General features: G+C 37.9%; 1 protein-coding gene across 1 annotated transcript in view; it reads left to right on the forward strand.

The window, feature by feature from the left end:
- LOC149302902 (reelin-like) overlaps positions 1 to 23,578 on the forward strand; it is a 172,798-nt gene that overhangs the window by 35,136 nt on the left and 114,084 nt on the right. Inside the window, exon 6 of the mRNA XM_089482100.1 lies at positions 824 to 959. Within this exon, the coding sequence (XP_089338226.1) occupies positions 824 to 959 (136 nt within the window). The remainder of the gene's footprint in view (positions 1 to 823; positions 960 to 23,578) is intronic.

Genomic DNA, 23,578 nt, shown 5'->3' on the forward strand with positions numbered 1-23,578 from the left:
ACGATTATAAACTGTTCTTACAACTTTATTATAGACTGTGAGCTTGTTTCATTACCTCTTCTTTCTCAAAGTTGAATTGTTATGTTATATATACTTCTTGTTATGTTCTGTTTATCAATTGTACAGTGCTTTGGAATATGATGGCGCTATATAAAATAAAAATATAGTTTACTGTATGTAACACAAAACTGTTATTAACAAAGAGCTAGCGGTATGAAGTGCCTTGGATGATGTTTGAAACACATTAAAAACCCTCTCTTTTCTTCAATATCTTATAAAAGGTGAAATACGGTACATTAGAAATTGTGAGATTAATGGGGTTTTTCAAAAAGTGTTGCTCTGTGGCTGAGCAAGCCGTTTCTCTAATTTCATATTCCCCTACTTCACTGCTACTATTGTTTCTTATTTCTCCCCATACAACATATTTCTAAATGTTTTTATTGAACATTGTTCTCATATAAACAGCTAAACAATAGTCTTATCAGCACAGTAACCAATTAAACCAATTTGACCAGAAACAGTGGGTTTTCCTCAGATTTTGCGAAGCAGAGTTCTCATTTTATTGTAAAATTTAATACTACTTTTTATCAAAGTACTCATACCATATATCTTGCCTAGAGGAGAAGGATAAGGAATCTAAGACTTGCCATTGAAATGCAAATGTAAGATAACTCATTACATTTCTTTTCAGGTGTGAAATAAATATCTCTTCAAGAGCCAAATATTATATATAATATATAATATATATACATATTAGGTTTTGACCAAAAGTTACTTTTGCATATCTCAGTTTTTTAATTTTGTGTGTATTTTGTTTCTTCAGGTATTATGTCTGATCATCAGTTTGGCACACAATTCATGTGCAGTGTTGTCGCTTCCCACGTAAGCCACTTGCCAACCACAAACCTGAGTTTTGTATGGATCGCCCCGCCAGCAGGAACAGGATGTGTGAACTTTATGTAAGTAAAAACTGCGAGGTGTGAGTGCTTTAGAATAAATTCTGGGATGTACTTATCCTATATTATTACTAATATAACTGACGCATCTGCCTGGGAACATCTCAAGGTTGGGTGCCCATGCTTCTCCTCTCAGTACTCTTTCATCTATCACATCATCCTTTTTTTCGCTCCTTCTATCTAAATCCCCTAGTTTGACACAATGGCCAATACGTGTAGGTCCCTGTGAAATTCCTTGGCACAAAGAGCTCTTTACTCTGCCAGGTGTACACGTGCTAGTTCCATCATTACAGTGTATTTTGTTTCTCCAAGATATATGTAGATCTTAGGCAAACATACGTTTTAGGCATACGGAAATGTGTTGGCTATATTAAAGATGAACAGGCTAATGGATGAGAACTCGAAGACTGGCTTGCCTAGACCACTTGTACAATGGAATGTTTAGAACTGCATTTTCTGATGACAAGGGGGTAGACTTTAACTTTTTTTTTTATGTGCCTTTGTTATGTGTTGATGGCTATTTATGTTATTAATAAAATGTGTTTAGTAGGAAAAAAAAAAATTTCACAATTTAATTTATAAACACACTTCATTTGTTTACACACACTTTACTGTGACCTTCAAGAGTGCAGAATACTTTGATACACATAATCACAGTACATTCTGAGCTCCTAGGACAGAGAGGCAGAGGGATTGGTCCACAAAAAGATAATTATGAGTTATGGATTGGATAACTTCTCCTTTAGATGAAGTTGCTACCTCTTAATGGGCAAACGTAGAAATATATGTAGACTAACATACAAGCTTTCAGGACCTCAAAGTTCTCACCCTTAGATGGAATGGCTACACTTTCTCTGCAGCTAATATAAGAATGTCTGTTTTTTTCTGATAAAATCTCCTTTCAATAGTAATTCAATGATATTTGCAAGGAATGTTAAAGCTTGCTTCTACTTACTTGTCACTGTCTGCTGAGTCCATCTGACTGTGACATGCAAATCGAAACTGTGCCTTTGCACTCTTAGTAAGTAAGCCTTATTGAGAAAGGAAAAACTCACATTATCATTTCTAAAACACTTATATGGAAATTAACATTATTTAATAATTTTGTAACCACTTTTTAACCCTGGAACCCATTATCCTGTATTTTAACTTCAGGATAAGAGCAACTTTAGGGCTCAGACAGCCAGAAAACTATTGTTTAGGTTTTGTCCACTTCCACTAAACCCATACTAGGCATTTAAATATTTAAAAAAACACATAACATATTTCCATTTCCAAGTGAAACGTGCATTTTATTTCAGAGTATAAATAAATGATTTTATAACATATGTTCCTATCTGATCACTGTGCTTTTCAGGTTGTGGACATAAAAAATGATAAAGTAGGTGCTGACAAAGAATGCCTCCTGCAGAGTTATGAGCTTTTATAGATAATAGTACTTCTTCTGTGCATGGAGTGACCTTATTTCACTTAGGAAGGACACTTAAATATGTCTTGCTGAGGCCTTGGCTCTTCCTAGCAGGCAACACTAACATTTTATTGGACACCTGTGTACGATGAAGTACAGAGAGTTTATTCTTCCTATCATCCATCTCTCAAGTCAGAGCGCAGCAGGGCAAAAAACAACATACACACAACCAGCTCAAGGATTGTTATGGTATAGAATGCTATTCGGAGATGAGGTACCTAGTAGGAGCAGTGGAAGTCATATGGGAGACCTTTAATATTTAGTAATGGTAGTTTCTAAGTCTATACATTTTTCTCTAAACATATAAAAATATACATTTTTAAATTCAACTGTGGGTTTATTTCTCCAGCGAGAAGGGCTGACCTGGACCTTCATAATGTATAGTTCAATATATGAGAAGACAGTGAAGAAATCTCACTGATTTAATTATACATTATTAAACAATTATGTCCATTAGAATTAAAGATGCCCAGGAATAAAGGTGCAATTGAAGGGCAAGAAGGCGACTACATTTAAACACAATATTAGTACAGTGGGTGAAAATAAAATGACTGATGAGAGATATCACCAAAAAGCATGCTTTGAGTGTTTTTTAGCTCCAACATCTCTTTGCTTGTGTACTTAACATACTCTGCATACTAAAAAACATGACCTGCTTTGTTGGGACATTTGGGTGTCTCTGAACACAAGCCTATGATGATTATTCTTCCACAAAAACGTCAAAAACACCAACCTGTGATGATCATCCTTCCACACATATCAATTTGTTGTTGAACCAGAAAAAAGGAAAGTAAATCACTCAGTAACGCCATTCCTGTTTCGTGCAAAGACCGTGCCTTCTTTCCTTCCTGCATAGCAGTAACTGGGATAGCTCCTGAATTTTTCTTCCTGTAGAGATTTATCGGAGCATGTTTTTATTTTGTTCCTCTATCTATTCCTATTTGCAGCTATAATATTCTTATTCAAGTAGTCCTAGTGATAGGTTAGCCAGTACTGAGTTTGGGAACCTTACTTTCCTTACTGTCCTTACAGAATTCAGAAGAATAACCCCCAATACACCAATATTGTTAAACAGAGCACATGACATTTAACGTAGAATTTGACATTAGATTAGAACCTATGCATCACTGTATTAACGTCTACCGCTTCTGCCAGGAGGTTGTTTCACTTATCTACCACCACCTCGGTACCTTACAACATTTGAAGTGTCCAAAGCATTTTTCCTTAAGGCCAAAGAGGGGCAATTTCTGGACAGGCAGGGCTTTAACAAGTTCATATGTAATTGATTAACACATTTAGGAAAATAATAATATACTCGTATTGATCAAACATTGAGTTCATATAACAGAGGGGCATCAGGGAAGAATAGAGCAATAGGGGACTTGAGTCCCACAAAGGGACTGTCCCTCCTGAAGAGGGACACTTACTTACATTTAAGCATCTGACCCTCTAGTTTTAGATAATGAGCTTTTGTTTTAACATTTACCCTCTTTTATATATACTTCCCTACTGTACAAGTATAGTTGAGCATGTCCTTTCATACTGCTTCTGATTTTCAGTTTATGGCATCTTTTGCTGACATTAAAAAGGAGTGGGTGCAACAGAATGTGGGGATTTACCACATTGTCTGTGAATTTTTACAGAATACAGTTAACAAACATTTTTGCATTAATTACCACCCATTTCTAAATAACACACACAAAAAAAAGAAACACATGACCAATTAGCAGTTCTTTTTAGTTTGTACCCACGTAGGAAGAACTAAAGAAGACAGGGGGGATGCAATCTGTTCTTAAGGATGATTTAAATGTGAAAATCTGAGGTTAATGTTTCTGAAAACCTATAAATCATGATCAGGCTTGGAACGAAAAGTGATTTTGTGGAATTCTCTGCTTTTAGCTGCATCAATATATAAGCAGATTATGAACAGAATATTTACTCAAATCAGGCATGTTTCAAATAATGCTTTGAATAACATAAGTGTGTCACGCATGCCAGATGTTTATATGTCTTAAATGTGATTGATTTTTAATTATATGATCATCAAAACTGTAATATTGTAATGGGGGGGAATGAAACCACAGGAATTACTTACATCATATACAGTAATTTATTGATACTCTTTACTATGCAGGTTCATTTTCAACCCAGGTGTATATCATGAGTAAGCAGATATCACAAAGATTGGATCTTCTTTCTGTGGCTACACATAATAGTGAATATTTGGAAAGGGTACATTTCTGTAACGAGTAACTTGTTACCTGGTCATAGTTATACCTCTGTTGTATGGAGAAATTGAGGGATGGATGCATAGTTACATAAAGGAAAAAGTTATAAAATTGTAAGTTTGTTAGAAATGTGTTGAAAAGGTGACAGTGGAGTGGTGCAAAATAAAGAAGAATTGTATTGAAGATATTATATTGGCTTTATTTACATGCATGTGCATATGGTTTTTTTTGTAAGCCCAATCTAACAATGGCAATATATAATATATATATATCATATATATATATACACTGCTCAAAATAACAAAGCGAACACTAAGATTAGACATCCTAGATCTGAATGAATTAACTAATCGTATGACATACTTCCGTCTTTACATAGTTGAATGTGCTGACAACAAAATCACCCAAAAATTCTCAATGGAAATCAAATTTATCAACCCATGGAGGTCTGGATATGGAGTCACACTCAAAATCAAAATGGAAAACCACACTACAGGCTGATCCAACGTTGATGTAAAACAAGTCACAATGAGGCTCAGTAGTGTGTGGCCTCCATGTGCCCGTATGACCTCCCTACAACGCCTGGGCATGCTCCTGATGAGGTTGCAAATGGTCTCCTGAGGGATGTCCTCCCAGACCTGGACTTAAGCATCCGCCAACTCCTGGACAGTCTGTGGTGCAACGTGGTGTTGGTGGATGGAGCGAAACATGATGTCCCAGATGTGCTCAATCGGATTCAGGTCTGGGAAACAGGCGGGCCAGTCCATAGCATCAATGCCTTCCTCTTGCAGGAACTGCTGACACACCCCAGCCACATGAAGTCTAGCATTGTCTTGCATTAGAAGGAACTCAGGGCCAACCGCACCAGCCTATGGTCTCACAAGGGGTCTGAGGATCTCATCTCCGTACCTAATGGCAGTCAGGCTACCTCTTGGAAGCACATGCAGGGCTGTGCGGACCCCCAAAGAAATGCCACCCCACACCATTACTGACCCACCGCCAAACCGGTCATGCTGGAGGATGTTGCAGGCAGCAGAACATTCTCCACGGCGTCTCCGGACTCTGTCACGTCTGTCACATGTGCTCAGTGTGAACCTGCCTTCATCTGTGAAGAGCACAGGGCGCCAGTGGCGAATATGCCAATCCTGGTGTTCTCTGGCAAATGCCAAACGTCCTGCACGGTGTTGGGCTGTAAGCACAACCCCCACCTGTGGACGTCTGGCCCTCATACCACCCTCATGGAGTCTGTGTCTGACCGTTTGAGTGGACACATGCACATTTGTGGCCTGCTGGAGGTCATTTTGCAGGGCTCTGGCAGTGCTCCTCATGCTCCTCCTTGCACAAAGGCGGAGGTAGCGGTCCTGCTGCTGGGTTGTTGCCCTCCTACGGCCTCCTCCACGTCTCCTGATGTTCTGGCCTGTCTCCTGGTAGCGCCTCCATGCTCTGAACACTACGCTGACAGACAAAGCAAACCTCCTTGCCACATCTCGCATTGATGTGCCATCCTGGATGAGCTGCACTACCTGAGCCACTTGTGTGGGTTGTAGACTCCGTCTCATGCTACCACTAGAGTGAAAGCACCACCAGCATTCAAAAGTGACCAAAACATCAGCCAGGAAGCATAGGAACTGAGAAGTGGTCTGTGGTCACCACCTGCAGAACCACTCCTTTATTGGGGGTGTCTTGCTAATTGCCTATAATTTCCACCTGTTGTATGTTCCATTTGCACAACAGCATGTGAAATTGATTGTCCATCAGTGTTGCTTCCTGAGTGGACAGTGTGATTTCACAGATGTGTGATTGACTTTGAGTTACATTGTGTTGTTTAAGTGTTCCCTTTATTATTTTGAGCAGTGTTGTAACACCCCTGGATAGGCAATGTCTGTAGCCAATGGCTTTCTTCCACTAAGTGGAGCACAAGGCAGTGTCTCCTTGCGCTACAATAAGAAGTTCACAGAAAAAGTTAGCAAAGTCTTGTGCACCTTGTAAGGAACTAATATATCACAAAATAGTACCAGCATCATCCAAATACAAATTCAGGCTTTATTGCCACATCATAAAAGCATCACCACATGGGGAGAATATAGCCTCACACGTTTCACCTTAGCAGGCTTATTAATCTGTGTTATCCCAATTTACTGGGCAGCAGCAATTGAATGAAATGCACCCATATTTAAAAGCAAAGAACAAATAACGAGCATTCAATTCCATGTATAGGTATTGGTTATTCAATAACATCTAGAACAGGTAAAGATGTCCACCAGAAAAGAAATAGATGCTCTTCCTCTATACTATCATTGGTAATTAAGCTGGTGGTTGAACCTTCTTCTTGGTTAAGGGACCTTGGAATGTTAGTGTGTTTGAGTATAAAAGAACAGGAACTGACAGCATCAGAGTCAATAAACCGTAGCATGTAGTACAGGTTATGTATCAAAAGTGTTCAGAACATAAGGGCATGCCATGCATTTACAGTCAAGTGTCGAGTTTCTTGCAATAAACAATGAAATTTATTGTCCGACATAATTTCCCTGTGTCGTTTGTGAGTGTAAATAGTACAGTCAGACCCATTAGCAGAAGATGCTGCATTTATATGTGAGAATAGCCATCAGTTGGAAAGGAGCAAACTCGTTACCACCATAATAGAACCCTAAACCCCTCAGGTCATTCTTGTACTGTTTGGCTGAATGATACATTTTTATATGCAACTTTTTACCATGTCATGTCATAACATGTGTCAGTCAACCAATTTATAACAACATGAACAACATAAAGAAATCAGCTACCCTAGATATAAACTGCAGACACACCAAACAACCTATTTCAGCAATTCTGTAGATTTTACTGCTGTTGGCTCATATTGTTTGTGCATTTTCTAATGATTACAATTCAAATTATTTTTTATTTTTCTAAATAATTGAATGTGGTTCAAGTAGTGATTCTGATAATACCAATACCAAACTATCATTCCAACAATGCATCACAATGAGATCAACCTCAGACCCTTGTACACTAACCATCCAAAATACATCATTACTTCTGATCAAAGAGTTCTTGAGGATCTTTTAAAATGCAGAAATTTAAATTTATTTGTATACATTAAACATCCCTATGGTTAAAGGCATAAAGAATGCATACATTTTGTAGGTCATCTCGGTGCCTGTTATACTAATTGGATATCAGTTGATCGTAATATAAGATTCATCCCTTAAACTGTGTATTTAAAAAATAGGAAACGCATTAAAACTGTTGTGGGAATTACGCTGACAAGGTCCTCCGCTTCTATTGCGCATATATACGGGTGTGTTGCCATAGTTATTTGCTAATATGGTTACAAAGGGACTTTTTGACTTTGATGATACAAGCTGAAGTACACATTAATTTTGGTTACTGCCAGGCTCACTTCAACTTCCATAATAGATCCTTGGCCTCTAATCAAATCATGGCAATACAGTACTTCCATGTGCATAGCTCAGAATTAGTAGGGGGAAAAAACAAACAAACCATGCGTCTCATCTCTAAAACCATTTGGTTCAGATTTTATAGGCCTCAATATGCTGTCTGTAATATGTGATAACAGAGCCAATAGAAGCATCTGCCTAGAAAGAGATTACTTTAATTATGGACTCAATGTCCTATTTCCTGCAAGTGGTCCCTGGAGGTTGCCGTAGCGATACACAAGAGGTGTACTCAATTGCATTAGAACATAGATTTCAAACACTGAGAGATGAAATAGTGGAACCAGGGCAGCGAGGAAAAAAACTCTCCCAGCCTCTGGTTAAATGCTAAAAGAAAAAATACAATTATTGTCTTTTAATTATTTTAACACCTGTCAAGGCATTGTTGTGTGTGTGAAGAGATAAATTAAATCACATTTGCCATACATATATGCAGTGTGCATTTTTCTTAATCTGCTTAATAAAATCAAACCTGTTCCACTTGTCACATTTTTTAAATTAGCTTGCTCTTTTATCAGCGATGTGATGCAAGTAATGTAATGTTGAATTCAAACAAGGCAGCAGTTTAGTCTAGTTTAGGCTTAAAGAACATAGGCATTTGCAGGATTCTTACCCAATGTCTACACATACACACTTACTAGATAATCTTACTTACTCACTTACTACATGTCTTACGCATTATGTGAAGCAAGATGGAAGGCAGTCAGGCCTAAAGCACAAATATGCCTTAGAATGTCTTTTCTTAACTCCTTCACTACAAAGCCCGTACATGTACTGGATTGCCATTAATGGGTTTAAGTAAATGGATTTGCAATTTATTGTTTGTGTTCTGTTCGCTAAGGGCCCATGTTACTAAAACTTAAAGCCAGTTTTAAATCTCTGAGCTGAAGACATCTCTAAGCTTATGTGACTTTACATCTTTTTTTTTTTTTACCATTGGCTCAGTAAAAGATATCAACTTCAGCCAACTTAAGCATAAATAATAATAAAACAAGGGTGTCAGGATCCTTTACTAGGAGATCAGTTAGAGTCAAACATACAAGAGTCCTATATATTATAATATGGAATATTGAATCTGTTATGCGCTCACACAAGTACGTGAGTAAATAATATATACTACATATATTATATGTGTTTAGGTTGAAAATAGACACGTGTCTATCAAGTTCAACCTTTCTTTTGATCCAGAAGGAGCCAAAAAACGCACACTGAAGCAATTTCCAATTGTGCCTCAAACCTTGGGATTATTGATTCAGTCCCAGGACCACACTTGGTCATAAAATGTCCCCACACATTAAAGATCAGTGACCCATAGATTGCAGGCTACACTTTTACATCAGCCTAATTGTAGCAGTGTAGCGGTGTAGCTTACAGCCCCGCATATCAAGAAGGCAGCCCTGCCCGCTACAAAATTACTTTGTCCTTATTAGAGTGGCCAAGAAACTGGATGGAGGTTATTGGGTATTCGTGCACTTTGTATTAGCTCTATAAGCCCAATGGCAACTCTGGGCCTGTTCAGTCTCAGAGATAATCATTTTCCTTATATCACCTCCATTCAGCCACACCCATCATCATCATCATCATCATTTTCTTACCAATCATAATTTCGCTGATTTACATCCCATGTCAGAATAAACATTTTTATTAATCGTTATTCTCATGAGTATGGTAGAAACTTACTGTACAGAAGCTGAGGAGACATATCCCTAAAACATCAAACAGTATGATATACATACACAATGTCCTGTGACTGCATTCCACTTGTCCGTTAGACGTGAAGGCACTAGGTGGCATTGTGCATCTGCTTTCATTTCCATATAACGAGCTGGTCAGGCTCTGTTTTCTTAAAGAACCAAATACCTATACCGCAGATATCGTGTGCATGGCTAATGAAATTTAATATTTGAAAAATTATTAAATTATAAGGCCTCATTTTATCTCTTGATAAGATTGAGGTTAATAGAATGAGTGAATTTAAACATGCCTGGGGTAGGCATATGGATTTTCTGGATGCTAGACAGCAGGCCCGGGCATTTAAGCCAGAGCAGCCCATTTTTATTTATTTATTTATTTATTTATTTATTGTTAAAGCCCACCCTTCATGTACCATCTTTGCATTTACTCACTCATTCACACAAATCATTAACACATTCATTAATGCAGTCTCACAAATCATTCAAGCAATTCATCCACACATGAATTCATTAATTGTCATACGCATTCACACAATTCATCCACACATTTATTCATTCATTCATTCTCATAAGCATTCACACTACCCCTTCTCCCCATCTTATCTGCCCCTTCTATGTTCTCCCTTTTCACTATGTACCCCCTTCCCCACTTCTCAATATGTACCCCTCTCCCCATTTCTCACCCTCCTCTGCCCCTTCTCACGGCACCCCCCTCCCTCACCCTACTTACCTTGTTGCTGGAGCAAGCAGCAACTGCGACTGGGACCGCGGCAGGGCCGGATTGATTTAGGGGCTGATGGAGCTGCAGCTCCAGGCCCCTACCTTAAAATAGGCCCAGTCAGGACTGGGCCTATGCGGCCTCTACGGCCGCATTAACGCAGGGCCCCTTAAGCCCGCCGCAACTGAGACCGGGTCCGCCAATCTAAGGGGTCTGCGGCCGCACAGGGCTTAAATTAAAACATCGGGTTGTTTTTTTTTAAACTTTATTTAACATCCTCCATGTTAAATAAAGTTAACAAAAACTTTATTTAACATGGAGGATGTTAAATAAAGTAAAAAAAAACCCCTGATGTTTTAATTTAAACCCTGTGCGGCCGCACACCCGTAAGGCTGGCCCTGGTGGGGGCTTCCCGGCCGCAGTTGCGGCGGGCTTAAGGGGCAGGTGCCCCTTATGCTCTGCGTTAATGCGGCCGCATAGGCCCAGTCAGTCCGGTCCTGAGTGGGCCTATTTTAAGGTAGGAGCCTGGAGCTGCAGCTCCATTAGCCCCTAAGTCAATCCGGCCCTGCCGCGGCCCGGCCCACCGGGCAAATGCCCGGTGTGCCCGATGGCCAGTCCAGGCCTGCTAGACAGGACTGATTAATGTTTGAGTCTTTACAGGAGAAATAATGGACCAACTAGATGGGCTGAGTGGTTCTTATCTGCATCAAATTCTAGGTTTCCATTCTATGTAAGATTATGGTGTTGCCCTTATCTAGAATTTGAGCTAATTACGCTGAAATCAAAAATTTTTAAACATAAAATGGTCAACCATGTGATATCTCTTCACGTTCCCATGTGCTTCTGGGTTGCTGACACTCAGTCTCATCAGATAAATGAACATTACTATTAAATTGATGGCATAGCATTGCAAGGAAAGATACAAGGTATGTGCTCTTAGAAGTAGTATTCGCATACAATCCAAGCCAGTGTTATTTTAGTGATGTTACATATAAAAAAAACCCCACAAAAGATGGTTCACATTCAAAACTAACCAATAATTAAAGCTATGTTACTTATTTAAAGACATTGCTTTAGCTATAATCGTAACTGGCAATAGAATTATGCAGTTAATTACAATTTTAAGCAAACAGTAGGCATGGAATAATAATAATCCTATTAACATTCTAGAGGTGTACTGTTAGCTTTGTTTCTAAAGGTATAGCGTGTATGGACTGTAATATTTAAGTACAATATAAAACTGTTCGAGCTAGCAATCTATTCAGTACTGTAATTATCATTTTCATAGCAGACTGTTAAATTGCATACGCAGTGGGTTTTCTGGCACTGTATTGTACAAAGCACGAAGTGGGCCTGCCGAGCTCCAATATTAACTTTGGTTTTTATTTCTTACTTTTTTCCCTTGTAATTGGTTTGCTGCTGAGTTTGGCTCGTATATTAAACGTAGGTCTCCAGTCCTTGCAAACGGACCGTAGTTCATTCAGAGCATTTAACTGTTCAGAACGGGAATGTTCTTTAACTGTGCTATTTCCAAATTAAAAGAAAACCTGTTGTGTTATGGAAATTATCACTCAATCTTTGAGAGAACTAAAAAAGATAAGATTTTGAAAGTGTATTTATCCCCACAAAATAATTAAAATGTATTAAAAGAAACAAAGTTTAGGTGGTTCTGTCCATGGGATAATGTAGACGTGCATGATGTTATCCAAATATTACTAGTAATTTGAAAAATATATAATGTAAAACAAAGTGGAATGAAAACTAAGAGGTCTTTAAAATCCTGCATAGCAAACAAGTGTAGCATTATCTCATTATATTAACTTTAAATGGACCAGTGTCTATTATGTAATGTTTTACATTTGTCTGAAAAATTTGTGTTAGCCATTTAGTAATTATTGTTGAGGATAAATACGTAGCTGGCCCAAAACAGCCAAGTCACCAACTATGTTACACATATACAGTGGCACTCTTGGGTCTTCTCTCCATGATGTTTGGGTCTTCTCTCACACTCCTGTAGTGTAGGGGAGGCTTACCTGCTCCAGACTGAAGTCTAATGCGTTTAACAGTATGTGCAAGACGTCCGTTAAAGAGAACAGCCATGTATTTACTGTAAAATGCCCCGAATTACTCCGAACAGAATAGTACCTTTTTATTACTGTCTTACCACAGGTACAAAATACATCAAGTCCTCCTCCTCTGATAAATATAAAATTTACAAATTCATATGTCATGGAACAAGGGCTGCAGAGAACTGTTCTTTATGTTGGCGTTGTTTTTCCTCAGTTTCTCTGTTCCCAGGAGTATAACCATGCCACTCTGTTTCCAGCTGTTCTGGTAGCCTAGGCTAGAATGTGTTCTCACTGTTACCAATATAGGCTTCATATGCAATTTATATCAGCTGCATATACATGGGCATCCACACTATAGGGCAAAAAGGAGCACTTTCCACCCCCTTAGAAATTACCTTACATGCTACTCTATTCTACTTGTTTCCTGGCCCTTGGACTGGGCTAATAATTGGCATTTGTATCATTATATCATGTGATGTGCATGGTTTGCCCTAAAGTAGCCATATATGAATAGCGTAACATCCTGAAAAGAGCGTAAGCTGTAAAAAGTGAACACATTTTACCCTGGAATCACATGGAAAATGTCTCTTGACCCCTGGTATATAGATATGAATGTATATGGAATATATAAATTCCCTGAATGTATATTTTAGGGAATTGTTTTTTAAGTGCAGATCAACACTTATTTTCCATCTCACCAATGTCCACTATATCGGTATCTTAAAGCCCACAACACTGCTTTTGTGTATCCTATTTTACCGTTACTATTACAGACTAGTGATTTATAAGGGCCAGAGGTACTATATATATTGCTTTGGATTCCTGTTTGATTTGAAACATCAATATCTTTAAATGAATTCAGTGGCACCGTTGTGCAATCCTAGCTTTGATAAGACGGGAACTGTGAACATAAATTAGATTTATGTTTAATTCATAAGGTGTACTACTCCCTTGAATAGGCAGAAGTTAGGTTAAAGTTGCCATAAATACATTTTGCTGCTCCTTTTGTGATTACATTCAAAAGATATATTCATACATTCTCTGTGTACAGTGAAATTGGGGTTTCATCTAGCTTTGTGATATAGAAGGCATGCTCATCGACCATTTATAAAAACTACATACGGTCTGAAAGTGAACATGCTTTCATGTGTTGACTCTATGCCTGCATAACCTAAAGGTGCTGTTCACCAAAGCCAAACCATTAATATGGCAGTCTATTGTGTTAATGATAAACCATATGTGTCATTTTATTTTTTCATTCGAAAGTTTAATCACCTAAAAACCATACAAAAACATTTAAGAAGCTTTTTCTATTTCTAAGTCAACAACCTATCAGTGCCTGTTTTAATGTCATATAACGATTAAGTGTTTGTGGCACAAGCGATGAATGAGGCAGACTTTTACATAATTAAATACTTATTTCTGGGAAGATTGTGGGCATTCAACAGTGCTAGGAATTACATTTCTAATGTTGACTTTACATAGAAAAGTGTTACATTCAGCACATCAAAAAAAGGGAATAGGCATAATTCTACAGACTTGCAAATATAGTTTTGCTGGAATACAGTTAGGCTAAATATGGATAAATGCCACTGCTGTTTGTTTAATTACTTTTATTGCAAATTATCAAACGATGGTGGCTAAATGTATTTGTATTCCCAAAAAGCATTAAAAGGTTGTGGTTCTGAATTTATATCAAGCATGAAAAGAAAAGCAAAGTGTATCTTCTTGTTGAAAAAGTTTGATGAACAAGAAATGGTCAGTTTTATTGATGCCAGCGGAAGATGAAACATACCAGTAATTTACCATATCAAACCACCTAATACCAGAATACTGGATGCAGAACAGAAAACATTTGCAGAATGACTCTTGAAATGGTTTCATTCCTTACCTTACACAGGTAAGGAATGAAACAAAATGACACGGCTATATATATATTTAAGAGATTTACTAAAGTAGAAGACAATGGTGTCTTAGTATCTTTGTGGCTAAGAGTAGAAAATCTATATGATGCATAAAGTAGATCAACCAGCATAATCTCATCAGTTTCCTGTGCTGAATTCCTATACCTACACCTTACTCCTTTACAATGGATGCCTGAACCAATTAATGACAATAAACTTACAATATGAGGATAACTTATTGGGGAGGAATAAACATACAGATTCTTTGAACAGGAAATGAAGGTATCTGGTGTACATGTGAATAGATTTAAATAAATATTGCTAAATTTACTCTGCTCATGTACTGAACTATGAACTGTAGCATTCGGTAATAGTTACAGATCTGATTTGGCCTCATCTACAGTCTTATAGATAATGGCTCTTAGAAGTTGGAAATCTAACTAGACTTTTTCTGTCATTGCCTTTTCCTCCATTGAAATGTCAAAATACAGTTTATAGTCTTCGGGTGCTTATTTATTACAGACACACATTAATGTCTGTTTGTTTTGTAAATGTGCAAAGCACTGCAATCGTTTGGAAAATAAATCTGTTTCATCAGCTTCAGACAAAATTAGGTGAGAGAAAAAACTATAAATATCAGCAGTGACACTGGTTCAGTTGCTTTTTTATGTATTTTTCAAGGCTATGTTTTGATTAAACAACTCTAGTATCCTTTGGGAGAAAAATTGGATCCTAAACTATCTGAAAAGCAAACACATGTGGCATAATAAAACTACTACTATTTACTACTACTAGTAAAGTGGAATTAATAAAAGGCATATACAATGGGCTTCACTAAGTCTTCACTAAGGTCATAATGAAGTCCGGATTACCTTGTGCATCTTGTTGTCCTCTGTTGATTACCACGGTACTGGTTGACATGTTCTTAACTGCATATCTAATACCATTCTAGGTAACGATCATACCACATTCAGTGGCCTAAGCTGACTTGCCCTAGGGCAGCAGGTATAGGGGTGACAGCCCCTCTGTCACAACAGGATGCCTATCTCCTTACTGGGAAACAGGCTCCCTGTAGTGCCACTGCTCCATATGCCAGTATAATGGGACATCATTGACATTATGAGGGACTGTGTCAAATCGGCACGTTGTCCACAGTTTACTACCACTTAATACTACTCATCCTTAAAAGGCATCATATACTAACACTTAGCAGGAATGGTGGCGCAGAGGGGGCAGCTGGTTAGGCACAAGGCAGCGCCGAAGATAAACAAACCATAGTTGTCAAAGATAGTGAACAGGGGCGTAACTAGACGCCTCAGGGCCCGGGTGCGAGAATCCGTTAAGGGCCCCCCCACCCCCTCACCCCCCCCAAAAACATGATTTTTACCCAACAATTTTTTTTCAACTAATTCAACAAATTCAATTTACATATTGAATCATATCTGTAAAAAAATCAAAGAAAAAGGGGCGCATGTACAAAGGGCATAATCCAGGGGTGTCCAAGTTTTTTCTGCAGTGGGCCACTTCATCAGAATTGTATACGTGCGAGGGCCGCACTCATTTTTCACTGTGACAAAAAATATGGCCTTTAATAAAATATGCAGATTAAAATAAAGTAAAATGACACAAAACCTTTACTCTTCCTCTCACTGATTTCTGGGCCTTGAAAGTTTTGCGACTACAAATTCAGGATTCCCTAGATTTATTCTAGGGATGAACTAAAATTAAAATTCTGGACCAAAACATTCAGGGTTCACTTAGCCAAAACCGAAAATGACCCCCACCTTTAAAAATAATAATAAAAACTCACATGTTTAATAAAAGTAGGTAACACACAATTGGACAAAATTAGCAATATGACTTGGCATGATAGGAGTGTGATTGCTAACAGCAATCACACTCCTATCATACCCAGGCAACCAGTAAATGCTGGTACCTAGGCATGATGGGACTGTGCTCGCTGTGATTGCTGTTAGCAATCACACTCCTATCATGCCAAGTCAGCCAGTACATGCTGGTGCAGGGTGGCTGTAAGTGATGTGCAGACCCCATACTGCTGGCAGCATCACTACACAAGGGGGGCAGCTAGCTAGGTTTCAGCATGTACTGGCTGACTTGGCATGATAGGAGTGTGATTGCTAACAGTAGTCACAGTCCCATCATGCCTAGGTTCCAGCACTTACACATCCATCCAGTAAATGCTGGAACCTAGGCATGATGGGACTGTGATTGCTGTTAGCAATCACACTCCTATCATGCCAAGTCAGCCAGTACATGCTGGTACAGGGTGGCTGTAAGTGCAGACCCCATACTGCTGGCAGCATCACTACACAAGGGGGGCAGCTGGCCAGGTTTCAGCATGTACTGGCTGACTTGGCATGATAGGAGTGTGATTGCTAACAGCAATCACAGTCCCATCATGTCTAGGTTCCAGCACTTACACATCCATGCTATCGCACACACACACACACTCATTTATTCATATAATCATTAATTCACAGATTCATTCCCTCAATCACACACACTCATTCAAACACCCTCCCCACCCCCTTACCTGCACTGCAGCTCCCTCGATCCCGCTCACAGACTTCAGCAGGGGGCGCGGCCTCCCTCTGCCTTCTCTGCTAAAGCACAGAGGAAGTAGGATGTCACGTGAACTCCGCTTCCTCTGTGCTGTCCAGAAGACCCTCCCACAAGTAAGTAGCAGGGCTTGAGGTGCGGCTCGTGTAAGATCGGTCGCCCTGGCTGCCGATCTTACGCGGGCCGCACCTCGAGGTCTCGCGGGCCGCATTTGGCCCGCGGGCCGCATGTTGGACGCCCCTGCCTTATTTAAAAAAAAAAAAAATAACGTAAAAAAGATTTCGGGCGGCCCCTTGGCTTGGGCCCCCCTGCCGCCGGGGCCCGGTCGCAGTCGCGACCCCTGCGACCCCGGTAGATCCGCCACTGATAGTGAACCTTTTTACATGCTGTACACCTGTGCTTTACCCAATAATAATGATACTCCAATATTTTTTATTTTAGTAAATCAGTAAAACCTGTCTTGGACAGGACAGTCAAGGTACGCTCTGGCCATCCTATGCACTTTAATGCATATGACAGCTGAGTGCTTCCTGACAATTTTTTTTTATCCAAATGCATAGGGAGATGTGTCAAAAATCTCTTTGTATTTTATCTTTTTCCCCATTCAAGATACTTTGCAATTTCAGTTAACATTTAACCAAAAAAGGTTGGATGTCTTGACCGCTTAGGCCCAGAGTCCTAATTCTCAACAGGAGCCATCAACGTGGGTAAGAGCGTGGGCCACAGCGTTATTAACTCCCCATGCCAGTATAACCGTAACATAATAACATGACGCACTAACCAATAACAACTCACCAGCTGTGAGACCTAATCCCAACAGACGGTTCCAAAACCATTAACACCAAGACTTCTGGCTCAGTGAGTGCCGTCCGTTGTGCCCGCCTCTCCAAGCCCATACAGGCGCTGCATCCAGGTAACACCACTTCTCCACTCTCTCAGGTGGGGAATCTTCCGCCGTTATGACTATAAACACACTGGCCTGGCCCAGTAGTCATATACGCACCTTTCGTTAAGTCCATGGGAGGCCCTTTCTAGCAAACACAGACATTCAGGGTTTTAATTGTTAGTGTAGGTAATGTTGATCCAGGGAAGAATCTGATTGTCTGTGGAGTCCTTCATGGACAATATTGGGTACAATTGCCCTTGACTCCTTCTTAACCAAGGAGAGACTGTGTGGTGCCTTTTTTCCCATTGAGGCATGTGCATTGAGGTACAGAATACTGCATAAGTATAACATAACTAAGGTTTATGGCATAATAATGCTGCATTAACTCACTGTTACCAATGGTTTTGCAAAGATCCAAAATCAGCCGCATATGCTCTTGTACAGCCAGCCTTCATTTATTATACAGAGAGCCCACTACCTAAATGTCATTTCTGAATGGTATGCAAAAAAAATGCCCTTCCCAAGGAAGTCCTTCATTTGACAAGGACATTTGGTGGGACAAGATAACCGAAAATAGAATGTGCTATTAGACTGCCCTGGGAGAACTTGCTTCAGTACAGATAAACTACCATCCAAGCCCTTTGTATCCCCCAGTCATTTGCTACAGTAATTTATTATATTTTGAAGGACATCATTAAAGACCTGCAACCAACACTGATTAAAGATGAAATCTGGAAATATAAAACAAAAAACATATAATAGTTATAGTGACAAATTTAGATCCATGTTTCATTATGTCTAAGCTGGGGGGGAAAAGGAAGTAAACCAAAATATACATATTTATTGCATTTCGGCCTCTGAAAGCAGCATATCAAGTAAACATCCTGAATAGTGGAAAATGACAAAAATCTGCTTTTTGTGATGCAAACCTAATACATACAGTTTAGAGTGTTTGCCACCAAATTAAGACATTATTTTAATATATTTTGCAGATATGCAGTGTGTAATATATATATATATATATATATATAAATATATAATCATTCTTTTAATATATTTTGCAGCTATGTATGTAGGATTTATTGGGCTTGTGCTGCTCCTAAAAGTTGCACTTATGTTGCACTAATGTGACGTAATCTTTATGTGTAACAAAATCTAGAAAATAGTTTCCCCCCAAAAAAATATGAATGTCATTTGAACATGAAGATTAGGATGTCCTAAATTTCATGTTGCATCTCGTTCGTGAAACAGTGAACATTTCTTCGGCATTATGATCATTTGTTACCTGGCAACATAATTGAGTATGTATTTTTATATTAGTCAGTGGCTCAATCAAGACACAGTTACAGTGGAACATCTGTTACTTGTTTTTTAATTGTTGATCCTCCTCTACTTTTATAGAATATTGTGGAATCATATCTTTTTTTTATAGAGACAGTGGAAATACAATAATGTTTTGTTTGACCTTAAACCTTATTGTACATCTATAGAAACGGGTTAGTCCACGAGTAAATAGAGTCTTTAGTTGAAGTTAATACCTTTTTATTGGGCCAACCTAGAAAGAGATGTAAAGTTACATAGGTTGTCCAGACCTCAGATGGAATGCATCTATGCTGGTAAATGGTTGAAAGAAGAAGGCATCTAAAATGTTATTCATACCCCTTTCACTGCTTCCAAATGTTCAAGTTTTTGTATTAGTTAATCCGAAAGAAAAACAGTTTCAAGTCTAATAATATTTTGGCCTAGATCAATATGTTTTCTGTAATTAATTTGTTATAACCCCACATTCCAGCTTTGTATGAGAAATATGTTTCTGAAAGTATCAGCAAAGTCTGCCAACACAAAGTCACTTGCTGGCAATTCTGTCTTTTTATAAAATGTTACAATAGGGACAAAAAAGTATAAATTGGTGATAACTTAACATGACGTAAATACTTTTTGTCACCCCCCCCCGACACACAAAACAGGTCTAGACCATTAACACTAAACTTGTATTGTACTGTCCAGCAACAGATGTTATATCTGAATGCTTTGGTTATACTCCTGAATTTAATTTTACATTTGGGCACAACTCCTAAAGCATAGAAGATGCAAAACAAGTTTTCTTTAATTGCTAAGTGAAAGTTCTGTGACTAATTTGTCATCAGTCGGAAGTATTTTTTTAATTTTATTATGTTTTATTGGTTTTGTTTACTGGAAATGAAAGTACACAGGGAAGCAACAGAGGCTTCTGGGCTGCTGTCCAGATCATCAATCAGTACTTTGGCTTCATTTACCACATTTACTGGGACCTGGACTCCAATAAGCTTATGTACTTTTATAAATATGGGGAGGGAACATGCTTTGAGGTGCTCATAATTAAATGCCTTTATCCATCATGTTCTGTGATTCATTGCTTTTATGATCAACATAAAATAGAAAATCATCATATTTCATTCCCTAGTAGATTATTTTTTCTTATAAATAATGGTTCATGCTAATGATACATTTATGTCTTGCTGCAGGTAAATGTAGTAAAAGGGTCGCGAATAAAAATGATAATAACAATGTTTATGCCAAGAATAATACACAAAAGTTTTGATAAATGCATTTCAAGGATTTTGGTTTTCAAAATTATGTTTCATTGTCCGAAATCTTTGGGGAGAAAAGTAAGCCAAGCACAACATTTATTGTGGTCAAATACTTCAACACATATGGACAGGTAGCACACAGCAGAAAATATGTCCATGACTGCTGAGGAATCAATTTCCCCCACTAGGACCAACTAGTAAATGGGCGAATAGGTTTAAAAAATGGCCCTTCAGCATTCACACACAGAGAGAGTTGTGTTTCCAGGTATAATCAGAGGGTTTTCTAATAGACTCTACAACTGGTAGCTTATGAGCTACATCTTTCTCTCAGACTGTCGCAGAGCAGCTTGTGCTACACCCTAACCCCTAACAATAAAGAGACGTAAATACACCATGTGTGTAGTTAAGTAGAGCTGTATCTCTCTCTTAACCTATCTTAATATAGTTTAACCAACTCCATTTTTTCTATACCATCTGTTGAAATTCTTTATTAAACATAACTAGCTCCCATTAAGAGAAATCTTGGCAGTCTATTAGGTAAATCCTGTTCTAGGGACTATTTTAACAGGAAAATTACCAGTACTCTCACATAGAACTAAATTAAAACTTTTCTTATTGTGTTCTAGACTGGAACACAAATACTGTGACTGGGGAAACACAAATACAGGATTTAGTCATGCACTTTCCTTTACCACCTCCCGAGCAGCAGATCTGGTCACCTAGTGTGGCCAACGGCTGAATAAATGCTTTGAGTATGATAAAATTATGTGCTAATAGTTTTTTCGCTTTGTTAGAGAAGATATTAAAGATATCAATAACGTTAAGGATCACACACATGGTATTGACTATTTTATAAAAATAAAAAAATCAAGGTATCAAACCTACATCTGAGACCTATGCAAAATATGACAGATATTAAATTTATTTTATCATAACATCTTCTTTTCTCCATTTACAAATTTGCAGTATTATTGATATGTATAAATGACGCATGATTTTGTTTGTAATGATAATTACCCATATGGTAATTGTGGGGAAAACATCATGTTGAGCGTAGTAAATACATACACTGTTATCCCAGATGGTGCTATGTTCTTGGCTATAACACAAAAGTACAGTTTTCCAAGGGAAGCTTGGTTAGTACGTGATATGTGTACGCAAGGTACCAATGCTTGATTAAACTTACCTACTCCAAAGTATGGCAGGATAGACTGTGTAAAAAAAAATAATCTATACCTTTTCTATGTTTAAATATATAGTAATGAATGAACAGTAATTAATACTGATGCAAGAAATGTATCATATACAGGGAACACCTAGGGTTTCCAAACCACTACTAAATAAAGACTGACTTCCGAAACACAGATATTGTATGATTGTGAACCAGAAGTGAGCCAGTTTCTCACATGGCTTCTCTTGTTTTATAAATCTTAGCCATTAGCTTTCAAGTATTTTTAATGCCATCAGAGCCACATGATTTTTCAGGAATTTGGAATCTTACAGTTTTCTAATTAAGTATGAATCAGTGTCAATATTTGCTTTTGAGTGTCTGTATGCAATTTCATTATTTTCATGTTTTTAATGTATTTAACATGTTACGTGTCCCCATAGCTTCTTTCCCATTGGTTTGAAAAGTGTCAGGTTTCCTTGTCTCAAATGTATTCGATGATCTTAAATATACGGGCAAAAATGTATCCACTTTAGGAGTTCCTACACGCTGCACATATCATTGAATCGCTGTAAGGGCAGGGTTTTGATGGTTTCAATGTAGCATTTTCTGTAAATTTGTACAGTAGGGTGTCAGTTGTTGTATAAAGTCTAGTCAGGTTGTTAAATGTTTTTTAAGGTTAGTTAGGTCATTGAATTGAGCCCAAAGTTTTTACCTGTCTAAGCCTGGAGTGCACCATTTAATGGCTCATGCCTACCATTCAGAAGGTGCTATTAAATTTTGGTAATGCTTTTAACTGAAAATTTATCAGAGTTATCAGAATTCATTTGATTTGTTACTTATTTCTTCTGCCATTTCTTATTTCAGAAACTGTAAATATAACAGTTAATGTAGAAGAAAAAAATAGGTGGAGAAAAGAATATTGTAATATTATCATTATTTTTTAAATATTAATATTGCTGTTGATTCATCTCCACTTGTTAAATAGTTGTATGTCAGCAGATTTTGCATTATGTTATTGTGTTTGACCATGCCAGCAGCTTCACAATATAAAATGTCACAGATTCATGCAAATAATTGACGCTTTTTATCCTAATTATGTGAAACAGTTTGTGACAGTGAATTAAGAGATTATGAAGGTAATTGGACTCAGCAATATATAGCTAAAAGCAAATCTTTAGAATAATGTGACCTGACAAGAGTTAAATTAAATGTACGTTTATTAACTTAATTAAACTCTTCCATAGAATGTCACTCAAGATAAGCAATGCACTCTTAACCAAAAGCAACATTAGCTTGTAATTTTATTAAAATGAATTAAATATTAGTGAAAATTAATATTATATTGACTTATGTTGTATCACTGTTATTAGAACCCAGGAAACAAGTATTGTGAATTTTAAACACCATAATTGATCTGCTTTATAACTAAATAATACAACTTTCATTTTCTGGGAGTAAATGCTAGGGAAAACAATTCAATAAATGGTCTACATTTTTAATAGTGTATCTTAAAAATAGCTACCCATCATTATCAGATGTCAAACCTATTGTGCCATATTTCCCTAGCTTGATATCATTGCTCCTAATACACATACCCTAAAATTTCTGTGGTCAGATTAAGACACTTAAGGCCCTTGAGCAATTAGACAAAAAGCCCTCACAACAAATGCTCCACCGTAAATCCGGCCCCGTCTTCATCTTGTGATCAATCTGGTTAAAGCTTTTTCTTAAACATGTGTTTGAATTGGCATCTTGGTTTACTTTGAAATAAAATGCTTATCTTAACTGAGATGTCCTATAAACATAGTGAAGGGGTTCATCAAATTTTGTTGAAACTGTCTATGGTCTACAGGAGACACTTGCTGTGACAGAAAGTGTT

The sequence above is a fragment of the Sceloporus occidentalis genome, unplaced genomic scaffold (genome assembly GCF_023333645.1).
Source record: "Sceloporus occidentalis isolate IW3139 unplaced genomic scaffold, rSceOcc1.0.p SCAF_17, whole genome shotgun sequence".
Taxonomy (NCBI): Eukaryota; Metazoa; Chordata; class Lepidosauria; order Squamata; family Phrynosomatidae; genus Sceloporus; species Sceloporus occidentalis.